Source organism: Mirounga leonina, unplaced genomic scaffold (genome assembly GCF_011800145.1).
Source record: "Mirounga leonina isolate KUSES-001 unplaced genomic scaffold, KU_Mleo_1.0 Mir_151, whole genome shotgun sequence".
In the NCBI taxonomy this organism is placed as follows: domain Eukaryota; kingdom Metazoa; phylum Chordata; class Mammalia; order Carnivora; family Phocidae; genus Mirounga; species Mirounga leonina.
This window is the reverse complement of record NW_023270377.1, coordinates 3,040,791-3,052,921: the sequence shown is the minus strand read 5'-3', so window position 1 is coordinate 3,052,921 and position 12,131 is coordinate 3,040,791. Positions and strand designations below refer to the sequence as shown.

Sequence of the window (12,131 nt, the reverse complement as noted above, 5' to 3'; positions counted from 1 at the left end):
TCAATGTGCAGGCCTGTCTGAATGCAGGATGCTTGGCCTGCCGTGTCCTGCCCCTTAAATGCTACCCATGCCTGCTTCCAGTCATCATGACAGCCTCACAATGCCCCCCACATTTCCAAAATGCCCTCTCACGAGTTGGCCCTGCCCCCATCAACAAATGCAATCCCAAAGCATCTTCCCCTCCATGGTGATTGTACTTACAGGCATGGCCATAAAGCGTACGTCCCCTCACTGGGGGAACGGACAGTAATCGTGTAAGTAAGGGTTTGGGAAAGATGAGCATGTCTTTTGAGACTGGCATGAAGTGCACATGGCGGCCGAGGGCCACGGGGTGGGGGGTGCAGGGTACAGAGGCAGCACCAGTCGCTGTGTGTGAGCTGCCTAGCGAGCACGCTCCCTTCCCTGTTCGTGGCCCTGCAGGAGAACACATCCCTCGTTCCACTCGGTTGCTTTGAAGAGCAGCCCGTCTTGAGAATCTGCCGCACACAAGGGATTAGGGATTTACCCAGAAAACAAGCTGGCTGTTGCCACTTCCTGTAGCGAAGGCCACTCTGGGAAGGGACTCTGTCAGCCTCGTCGTTACTCTGCACAGCCGTCCACTGCAGGTGGGAAATGGGCAGCGCGTTATGAGGCGCTTTCACATGGGCCGTGTATGCGGGCTTCAGCCATTCCGAGGCTTCCAGCCTGCCCTGGCGGGAGCCGTGAACCTTTGTCGTCCCGGGGCAGAATCTCACATGGACAGAAGGCTCTGCTTGTTTCCAAACAAAATTGGTTCTTTGTCATAGCTTCAGGCTTCAGCCGCATGAGATTCCTATTACCTTCCCAGGAGCGAACGTTTCCCTGAGAGCTGATGAGCTCTGGTTAGATTATGCGGCCTGGAGAGAAGTCCGGTTTCTCAGTTCTGCTTGATTCTAAAACCCGAAGGCCAAAATGAATGTGTACAATCAATACCAAAGCTTCCTCCTAATTCTAGAATGCTCTACAGCCAACAGATCGCATGTGGCTCATTCTCATGTTACGTCTGAGCAAACAGAACAAAGAGGTGGCAGTCACTGGGGTCCCTGAGGTGTGGCCACGGCCCAGCCCTCTCTCCAGGGACCCCAGTGGTGTTCTTAATGGGTGGGGACAGTCTCCTCCCGAACGCCTGTTCTAGGACAGCAGCGCGCACGGTCACAGAGCGTGGCCCACCGTGGGCGGCACGTCAGCAGTGTGCGTGAGCCTGCCTGGGGCTCTGCATCGTAGTCGTGAGAGCTCGCTTCCGGAGCCCTCGTCGTGGTGCCCTTCCAGCCCCCAGGAGAGGCAGACAGTCGGGGGCCTCTTAGCCCCCTGGAGGAAGGGACAGAAGCACATCTCAGTCCCGTTTCTCAAGAATCACCCCCGAGGGCGCCTGGGTGTCTCAGTCGGTTAAGCGACTGCCTTCGGCTCAGGTCATGATCCCAGGGTCCTGGGATCGAGTCCCACATCGGGCTCCCGGCTCAGCGGGGAGCCTGCTTCTCCCTCTGACCCTCTCCCCTCTCGTGCTGTTTCTCTCTCTCTCTCAAATAAATAAAATCTTTAAAAAAAGAATCACCCCCTAGTCGCAGCTCGTAAACCCAGACAGGATCCAGCTCCCACGTAGAGTTCTGGAACCCCTGGGAGCAGCTGCAGAGTTGCAGAGAGAGTGAGAACATTTTCTGTGGCCGCAGGATGCGCGGTCTCGGGATATAGAATTCCACGCTCTGCTGGACTCCCAGGAAAGCGTCGAAGCTGAGGACACGTACGCATGGAGCCAGGCTGCCGTGAGGCAGCACGAGGCTCTCCAGGAAGTGACCGAGTCTTCCTCCCACAGCAGCAGATCCTGCTCCAGGACTCCCGTTCCGCCAGTGTTTATCACCTTGCTGCTCTTTGAACATCATCCCATGGGGTCCTCCAGGTAGTTAAACGGGTAGGAGCTATAAGAAGGATATAGACACCCTTAGAGCTCTTTGAGCCCCCAGAATGTCCTCGGGATTGGGGGACAAGGTATCGGGGCTGGTGTGTGGCTGCCCCAGGCTGGGCAGCGACCCATCCCACGGGCAGAATCTCCACCAGCCGGCGGGAGTGCAGGTAAGGTTGGCTGGGGCGGCAGGGCATGCAGAGGGCCTTCCTCCTCCTTGTAGTTCTCCTCAGCCTCAGTCCCCGGCCAAGTGGGGCGGTCCCTGAGCTCCAGCCAGCACCCTGGGATGACTGTCATACTGTGGACTGTCCGGGGCTCAAGCAGGAGTCCTGGCCCGTTCTGGTTGTTTCTCCCACTGCCGCCTCCTGTGTCCTGCTCGCGTGGAACCCGCTCTGGAACCGGAGTTCATCGAGGCTGTGGGCAGAACGTAGTGACCCCACTAAAGGACTCCCGCTTGCCCCCCGGTTGGTTCACCTCATTCCCCGGCCCGGTCGGGCCTGTGCTGCGGGGACGGGGCTTGTGGGGGAGACATATGTCCCCCCCCGCCCCCGGCCACCTGTGCACCTCCGCGGCCAACCCCAGGCTGGGGGCCTCGGTGCCTCCGGAGACCCCGCTGGGAGAGCCGGGCTGTGTGAGCCGCTTGTGAGGAGGCCCCGGGGGTCAGGCCTGTGCTGCTGGGTGTGTCTGTAGCACCTCTCGAAGTGCACACGACGCCCCCGCGTCGGAGAGCTGTCCTGTCTGTCTGTCTGCGGTACAATAAATTATAACAGAGGCACTGGGGAGTCAAGGGTTCTGCTTTTTAGAGTTATTCTAGGGCACCTGTGGTGATGATGAGTGGAGGCTTCTCTTCCCGACTGTTTCCATTGTCAGCGGGCACCTTGCTTTAAAGCCCAGCGTCTCTGAAGCTCCATTTGTGGGGTTCCAGGCCAGGGCAGGGGGTCCCTGGGGGAAGGGCGTGGCTGGCCCGTCAGGGGAGAGGACACTGCATTCTGGCCAGGAGCCTGGCTGGATCAGCTCCTCCCCGGACCCTGGAGGGGCCTGCTGGGGGGTGGGGGCGGCAGGGGGAGTGGCAGGGGGAGCAGCAGGGGGGCTCCCTGCAGGAGTTTCCAGCAACACCCCTGGCCACCTTCTAGCAGCCCTGAGCATGGTTTTGGTTTGGGGGCTCCTTCCTTTCCTTCCTTTCTCTCTGTCTCTCTGCCTGCCTCTCCCTTTCTCCCTTCCTTTTAAAATTTTGCTATTTATTATGAAAAATGTCAAACATATCCAAACATAGATGGGATAACAGAAGACAGAGGTCCCCACACTTGAGCAAGTGTTGCCCCCCCACACTAGGAGCATGTTGAAGCCCAGATGGCTGGGCCCCACCCCAGAGGTTCTGATAGGGGGGGCTGGGGGCGATTCTGCATCTCTAACTCATCCCCAGGTGTGCACATCCTCTGGGGGGGGGGGCACACTGTGACAGAAGGGCCCAGCAGTTGTCAGCTTACAGCCCTTTAGACCCCCCACCCCACTCCCCCTAGTTCTCAGAAGGCAAATCTGATGGAGATGATACTATTTCAGTCTTAAATATTTTAGTGTGTTTTCAACAAAAACGCGGTGGGGAGGAGGCTTGGGGCCCAGAGCTGTGCCTTCTCTGGAGCCGGTGAGGGCAGACGCTGAAGGCTTGGCGCCCCCCTCCCGTTGGCTCTTGTAGGAAGGGAAGAGGGCCGCCCAGGACCCGGGAGGAAGGGCCCAGCCAGCTTGCCCTGCTGCCGCCCCAGCAGGTGCCCTGAGGTCGCAGAACGAGCTTGGTCGCAGGTCGCTCAGGGGAGCGGCCAAGGAGCTCCACGGGGGCTGAAGAATGATGGAGCAGACCGCTCGCTGGCAGGGGTGCGCCGTCTTCTTTTCCAAGCTTGCTTTTCTGAACCCTTGGGCCTTTGTACTTTCTGTCCTAAATTCCACAAACCCATCCCTTTCCTTTTCTCCGTCCCTTCTGTCCTTCCAGCTTCGATGGACCGTTGTCATCTCCCTTGAGTTTGGGAGTTTGGGGGTATCGAGGTAGCAGTACACCCCGACTCTGAGACCCACGCAGGCCCTGGAGGCGTGCTGGGGTCAGCAGGCTGGATGCTCGGCACGTCCAGGTTTGGGGCAGCACCGTGCGCATCACAAGCGTGTGGATGTGGTGCGTGGGGATTCTTCACCAGGGTTCCCTGGCTGCTGAGCACACGGGCTCTCCTCAGGACCTTGGGCTCCCGGCACCCCTCCAGTGCCCTCTGGCTGCCCCACTTTGCTTCATCCCACCTGTTCACGTTCACGGGCTCGCTTCCTGGATTCCATACAGCCTCCCTCAGCCTCTTCTCGTTCCCCACGTTTCAGCCAGAACGGTAGTTCTCAGAGGTCGACCCCACTGTGTCCCTTTGTAAAACCCTCCGGTGGCTTCACATGCCTTCAGGATAAGCCTCCAGATACAGGGGCTGAGAGCTAGGGTCTGCACCCCAGGCCCTCAGGCTTCTCCACCTTGTCCCACATCCCCCCCATCACTCTACTCCCCAGCCCTGGCTCTCTCCTCCGGAGACTGGGGACCCACACTGCGGTCTGCAGGTCCTTCCCTGGCCATGTCTGAAGGTGTGGCAAGGTTGGGTGGGCCTGGGCTGGTGATAACCAAGAGCTGCAGTCCCCACCAGCTAAGTACAGAAGTGAAAGTAAGCTTTTGGAAACTCCTACAAACTGAGATGGCTGTGACCTCAAGAATGTGAGTTTGTATTTCACGAAAGTGGCGGGTGGTGATGGGTTTGTCCGGTACACAGAAGCATTGGCCTGAGGCACAGGGAGGCCAAGAGCCTTTACCTGGCCTGGGGCGGTGGGAGGGCAGGGCTGGGCCTTCCACGAAATGCTGCAGCGGAATGAATTCGTGTTTGCTTCTCACTGTGGTGGACCAGAGCTGTTTTGTAGTTTTTGTTCATTTAATGACTTGATCATACAGATTTTTTTCTGGTGACTTTGCAAGGATCATTTGGGTGATCACTGTCTCTTAGGCTCTGGGTCAGGCTCCTTGGTGTTCTTGACAGTGTCATTGTTTTAGGGTGAATTGTGTTGTCAAAACTCTCTAGTTTTTCATTCAGGCATCTCAGCCCAGGGCCAGGCTTATGATGCTGGTCTAGTCTTGTGCTCACAAAGTTGGGTGTGCAGAGGTTTTGGACCGGTTTAAATGTTGGCCCCTATGTCTGTTGGTTTTTAATTTGCCAGATTCCCAGAAGTGAGCATGATTGTTACCACTTCCTGTATCACGGGCATCTTGCTTCCTGCCTATGAGTCCCATGTGAATCCTAAAAGAGGAAGGTGTTTCGTAAGGCAGCGATTGCAAGGATTTGAACTTGTCCTAAATTAGAAATTTCTCCCCTTTCTGAATTCTAATCTGAGGTCGATTGACTACAGTCGATGTGTCTCTGAGGCTGGCTGATGCGTCCTCATAAGGAATTTACTCTATGACTTGGTTCATTCACATGGTTCCTTTTTATCACCCCAAGCCCGGGTCCCTCAAATTGGGAGCTGGTGGGGTTTAGTCTGTTGGTGCTGTTGTCCTCTTAGCCAGGACAGACTTCCTGGGTTGGACATGAGGACCACAGGAGTGGGCGGGCCATGACGGGAGCCTTTTCCTGAGTGCAGGGAGGCCCACAGGGGTAGCTGGGATGCAGTCTATGTGGTCTGATGGGTTTTATTTTGGAGGCCTGCCCATCTGGTGGGGAGGTTGCACCAGGGGTCACGGACTGCATGTTCACGTAGGTGGTCTCTTGAGGGCTCTTTGGCCCGATCCCAAGCAGAGCTAGACGAAAGTAGGGTGGGACGGGATGGGTGTATACGCGCTCAGATTCTCCGCAGCTCAGAGACACTAGCCCTGTGAGAGCCGACCCCGCCTCCTTATCTTGTTATCTCTTGCTGTGTAACAAATATCCCAAGTATCCAGAAACCTAAAACAGCACACATTTATCATATTAGGCTCTCTAGTCACAGTTCTGGGCACAGCTTACTGGCTCCTCTGCTCAGGGTCGCACAGGCTGTGGTCCTTTCTGGAGCCTGAGGTCCTCTGGAGCTCACAGGGTCATGGGCAGAATTCAGCTCCTTATTGTTGCAAAGCCAAGGTCCCGTTTTCCCACTGGCTGTCTACTGGGGTCGCTCGCGGCTCTTATGGCCCACCGGCTGGTCCTTGTCATGTGGCCCCTCACGTGGCCCTTTCACACCTCTCCAGGCCGGCAGGAGAGTCTGTCTGACTTCCAGACTCTCTTTTAAAGGCCTCGCCTGATTAGGTGAGGCCCACCCAGGATAATCTATCTTTTGATTAAGTCAGCTAAGAGGGACCTTAATTATTTTTGCGATTCTCTCTGCCATGCAATGTAACCCAATCACAGGAGGGGCATCTCTCCTACTCACAGTGCTGCCCACACTCAAGGGGAGAGGATTATGTGGAGCAAGTGCATCAGGGCAGGAGTCTTGGGGACCCCCTGAGAATAGGGCCTGCCCCACTCCTCTCTGCCTGTGTCCCCCTGGCAGCCCTCCCTTCTTCTGTTCCCTTTCCTGTTTCTCACATTCCCGCTCCACCCCGGCCTTTGCCCTCCTCCCCCCCCCCCCCCCCCCCCCCGTCCCCGCCCGTCCCCGCCCGTCCCAAGCTGGAGGCTATGGTGGCCTGGTCTGTACTGGCTTAGACACAGCCCCAGAGCCAGCAGGCAGGGAGCCCAGGCCTGCCCGCAGGAAGGCAGGGAGGCAGGCTGCACTCAGGGTGAACCTAGTCCTCTTGCTGGCCCGGCCATGGGGCCGTAGCATCTCATCATGGCCAGATGTCAAACAAACCTTCCCTTCCCCTCCCTGTGAGCTTTGCTGGATCTTTGTATAGACCCCGAGTGGTCCTTCACACAGTGTAACATGGTTTAGAAAATTGAAAATGGCACCGAGGTATCACTGTTCTGAGGCAGTTGTGATATTTGACCCCCCCCCACCCCGCCCCCAACTTGAGGGACCTGGGCTTGGGTTGATAAAGGAACCACACAAATGAACCAAGCTACAGAAGAAATTCCTTATAAGGCCACACACCAGCCAACCTCTGACAGATCAGCTACGGTCAGTTTTCACCCTAGATTTGAATTTGGACAGAAGATAAATTTGTAAGTCAGTACAAGTATGGCGTGGGGGACATGGACGTCCTTGACCCCAGGCCCCACCGCCCCGATGTGAGCCTGGTCCTGTGGGAGAAGCTGGACGATGACACTTGGGCCACCTCCTGCTTGCTGGACCACTGGCCACACCTCTCACGGCCCTGCTTTAATACCTGAAACCGTATCTACAGAACTGTCAGTGGAAGAATGACAAGTGTATTCATTCCCCCCAAAAAAAACAGTGGAAAGAAGGTGGCATTTGCTTGACTCCGGAAAACCCGAATCCGGGTACACCTGCACCAGTTCCTCACTGAGCCGTGTGCTGTGTCGGCTGAAACAGTGAATAGACAGGGGATCTGTGAAGCGGGAAGCAGTGTTTGAGTGGCAGGTTGAAGGGCGTGGGTCAGCCCTGGTCCAACATTTTAAGTGGTCTTCGGTACAGTTTGGCTAAATAGCTATCCAAGTTGATAAAGCGTTGCATGGAGATGGTTTGTTTTGTTTTGTTTTAATGTAATGCTTCTAAGAGCTAGGACTCACTGACCGTCCTGCTCTGGTCTTACTTGTCTCGAGGAAAGATGAGCTTCCCAGCACTGCAGGTGTTTGAGCGGGGAGCTGAGGGCAGCAGGGCGTCCTGAGCGGTGACTAGACAGGAGTTCTGGAAAACAGCGTCAGAGTCTCAGCCCTGTGCCCTGGGACGGGCCTCAGCTTCCTGCTCTGTAAAAGGGAGGGGTTGAGCCAGTGGCCTGTGGTCCTGCCCAGCTCTAATGCTTTGCCCCGTGCAGTAGTCTATTGTAGCTCCGGAGGAAGGCACACTGCCCAGCCGTGCCACTTACAGGCTGTGTGACCTTGGTCAAGTTACGTACCCTCTCTGTGCCATAGTTCCCGCCTCTATAAACTGGGGATGGTAATAATATCTACCTAATAGGGCTGTTGCAAGGGATATATGGCACAATAGACATAAAGTCCTTAGAACTGTGCCCACTTAGGGGCGCCTGCGTGGCTCAGTTGGTGAAGCGTCTGCCTTCCGCTCAGGTCATGGTCTCAGGGTCCCGGGATCACCCCGTGTCGGGCTCCCTGATCACTGGGGAGTCTGCTTCTCCCTCTCCCTCTGCCCCTTCCCCCCGCTTGTACTCTGTCTTGCCCTCTCTCTCAAATAAATAAATAAAATCTTAAAACAAACAAACAAACCTGTGCCTGCTTGGCATTTAGTAAGGGCCCCATAAACAGTAGCAATCCTTATTACTCTGACCACTGCTGCTCTCATTCCTGATGACCTTTAACGCACATGAGTCTGTGATGTGTTGGTGTATCTTTATTAAGGCCCGAACAAAGTCTCTTACTAACAGCCTCCCTGTTCGCCCGAAACAAGCCCCTGGTCTGTCTGCTCATGAAATGTCCCCTCTGTTTCAGGCGGAGGCGAGGCTCGCTGCGAAGCGGGCAGCCCGCGCCGAGGCTCGAGAGATCCGAATGAAGGAGCTGGAGCGGCAGCAGAAGGAGGTAACGCTTGAAGTTCTGCGTTGGTTCCCTTCCCAGGCATTTTTATTTTAGGTAGAGCGTGCAAGTGCAGACGCACCTGTTGCTGGTGACGCACCTGTTGCTGGTGACGCACCTGTCCGCTTGACGTTGCTCATGATCGGAAGGCACGGTGCCTGTGACTTTTGTTCAAGGTCAGGCCGGGGAGTGCACATAGCACGGATACCAGGCATGCCTGTCCCAGTCCTCGACCTGCCGGAGCCCGAGACAGCCTCCCGCATGGCCGCTTGCCTGCATACATCCAGCCCAGCCTTCTGGCTGAAAGGAGCCAAGAGGTGTTGGTTCTGAACCTCGAGGTCCAGCTGTCCAGCTAGAATGTTGAGCCTCTGAGTTAAAATGTGAAAGGACAGAATATTACTTTTTTAAACTCCCCAAACTGTTTTGTTTAAAAATATTTCCCCTGTGGCTTTTACCTGTTTTAATAAGTTTCATGATGCCTGAAACCCACGTGTGATGCAGAAAACAGAATATACACCACGGGTGGAATAGTTAGGGAAGAAACTGCCCCTCCCCCGCCCCCAGGGAAAGTGGACAGGCATGGGCTTACACACCTGTTAACGCTGTTTGTGACTTATTTTCGTAATCTTGAGCTCGAGCCGAGGTCATGTGGACAACGCGAGGACTCTTAAACTTGTCGTTAGAGCAGTGAGCTTTTCTGTGACCTTGAAGTCGGGGTGGTAGAGGAAGCAAGGCCCTGTCTACCAGACCCGTGTTCTCTGTGGGCCACACCCTGCTGGAACATCCACACCAGACCCCACTCGAGGGCTTTTCTTGTTCAGAACATTTGGATTTATTGAGCCGGAGAGAGGCAGCCAGGTGCTTTTCCTAGGGCTGATTTCACATAGCCAGAATTTCAAAGCTGAGCCAGTGTTTTAAAGCATGTGAGATTTCTGATAAAAACCTACGTTTCCAGTTTCTCTTCAAATCCTTGCAGATTCCAGCACATGCCCTCACATTCCCCGTAGCGGGAGGCCCGGCCATCAGCCTCATGTGCTCATTGCCACTCCCTGCATGTGGAGGGGCACCATGCCACATGGTGGGCAGGTTCACGCAGGGAATGGGCATGACCAGATTCAAATCTGGGGAAGAAACCTCTTCCATGGGGTTTGAAGAATGGATTGAAGATTGCTAGAAGCTCCAGGCCAGGATGTTACTTAGGAGAATCAAACCACAGGCCCGGTAGTGGGAGGGCAGGGGGGCCCCTGAGGGAGCCCCCCAGGGATGGGGACACGGGGGGCATGGTTTCCAAGAGAAGGGCCACACCACAGTCCAGCGGTGCCTGGGAAGCGACTCAAGCAGATGAGCAAGCTGCTGCCCTGCAACGATGCTTTAGGTAGTACTCATCCTGTGTTTACAACGTGGGTAAAGCCTGAACAAATATTTGAAGGTAATTCACCACGTCCTCCCCCCTCGTTAGAAATACAAATGCAGTCAGAACTAAGTCTAGTTTCTAAGATATTCTGCCTGTAGAATTACTTCTGCTTTGATTTCTTGTACTTTTTCTCTTAATTTATGCAAAGCATGGGTTTGGCGTTTTCCCAGTGCCTTCCCCCCCAAGAATCACAGTTGTCATTTTAAAACTGGAAATAGGCACTCTGGAATTTTCACGTGGGTGATTTGGACTCGCCCGTTGCACTGATGACTACCGTGAAGCACCCCTTCCTGTCACCTCACTTAAGGGTGAGGTTCGGCCCCAGTCGGGATGGGGCCTGATGGATACCCGTCCACCAACTTAGGGGACATGTCTCACCAGGAGCGATAGTCGAAGATCATTCAGAGACGCATTTTCAGAACATCTCTGGAGAGAAGTATCTGAACGGGAGGTCCATTCAAAAAGTATGGATCTGGTTGCTGGTAGACTTTGTCACGTACCTGTCTGAGACCCTGTCACCACGCCGGAGGAGACCCCCGACACCAGGCAGCTTCTGCAAACTCAGACGCTGGTATTAATAGTAACCAGAGGCCACCCAACGGAAAAGTTCTTTTAGCCTGAACTGGTTTTTAAAAATAGATACTTTTCCTTTTTCAGATGCTTTTTTCAAACTGCCTGGTGTTCGTTTCCCGTTAGAATATTTCTGTTCGTTCAGCAGATACTTGCACACCCACTGTGTGCAGGACGCTGCTGCCCCCCGCCCCACTTTAGAAAGGAGCACGGCAGTGGGGCGGTAAGGTGTCCACGGCCTGGGCCACGAACTCTGCCTCGCGGGCTGCACCACCATCAGGGGCCCACGGCCGCCGCCCTCTCGGGGCTCATTCGGTTTTAATCCGCTCTCCTGGTTCTGCAACAGACCCCCAGTTGCTTGGTATATTAAGATCGTAAAAGCCTTGTAGGGAGAACTTCCCAACACGTGTTCCTGCTCTACCAGCTTCTCCCCAGTTGACCGAATCCCAGCAGCACTGGTGTGTCTGGTGGCCTGTGGCTGCGTCTGAGCCCGCTGCTGGAGCTGACGGGCCGGCCCCGGCGAGGGAGGGGACAGTGAGGCCAGGGGGCACTGCCTTGGGCGCTCAGGATGGTGTTAGTAATCTTAATTTTATCATCATCGTCCGGTGTAAGAGAAACTTACACTCACCAAGAGTACGATGTGAAATTTCTACAAAACCAAGACAGGAGTGAATTATGCGGTATGTATATACACAACTGTTTTCCACATTATGTGTTTAGATTAACTATGACCTGTCCTTAATGACGGGTGGAGCTGATCTAAATACATGCTTGATAACATAAGTGGCTTATCATTCACAAAGTCCTTTAGCAAAAGTTCTTGATTTAGAAAATGAAAGTGAAGAATTGAGCCATGAAAATGTTTGGGTGGCCTCCTTTAGAAGCAAAGGCCCCCCTGCTCCCTTCGGCTCCCACTGCCCCTCACAGCAGCCTCAGGAGGCCAGGAAGCCCCCACTGGGCACACGGGGCAGGGGAGCCCCCGGCCCCTGCCCCAGGGCATTTGAACCCGGGCCCGTGCGCTGGCAGATCCCGCTCCTGGGCAGCACAGCCCGTCCCCGGTGTTTGGTGATGGCCGAGGAGCTCACTTTTGCAGAGAAAAGCTGATTAAAACCAGGGATCTGATCAAAAACGCCACAGTTGGCCTCCTCGGTCGTACATATATTAGAATTGTGACATTCTCCATTTTAACTGCATGTTTCACATCTGCTGTCAAGACATTGAAGTGGTTCCTGGGAATCAGATGTTGTATCTTGAGTTGAATTCCAAGGAACGTCTCACACGAAAGCAGGTGGTCACTGGGGTCCCGTCAGTGTTCAGCTACACCACAGAGGGGCTTGCAGATGCGGGAGTGGGTTTCCACAACGAGTGGGTTTGAGTTCTGAGGGGCCAGCAGGAAAGCTTGGCTTTGCCTGTGAGAAGGTGCCTCCAGTGAACACCAGCTTCTTAATTTCTCTTCGCAATATGATCTCACCCTGCTCCCTCTGTGATCTCACTCTGTTCGCTGTGTGATCTCACCCTCCTCCTTCTGTGATCTCACCCTGCTCCCTGTGTGATCCCACGGACCATTCACCTGTGCTCACCCTCCTCCCTGGGTGATCTCACCCTCCTCCTTGTG

General features: G+C 55.0%; 1 protein-coding gene across 1 annotated transcript in view; it reads left to right on the top strand.

Moving 5' to 3' along the window:
- Positions 1–12,131, top strand: part of LRRFIP1 (LRR binding FLII interacting protein 1) — a 142,751-nt gene that overhangs the window by 69,632 nt on the left and 60,988 nt on the right. Inside the window, exon 2 of the mRNA XM_035008323.1 lies at positions 8,452–8,538. Coding sequence (XP_034864214.1) covers positions 8,452–8,538 — 87 coding nt within the window. The remainder of the gene's footprint in view (positions 1–8,451; positions 8,539–12,131) is intronic.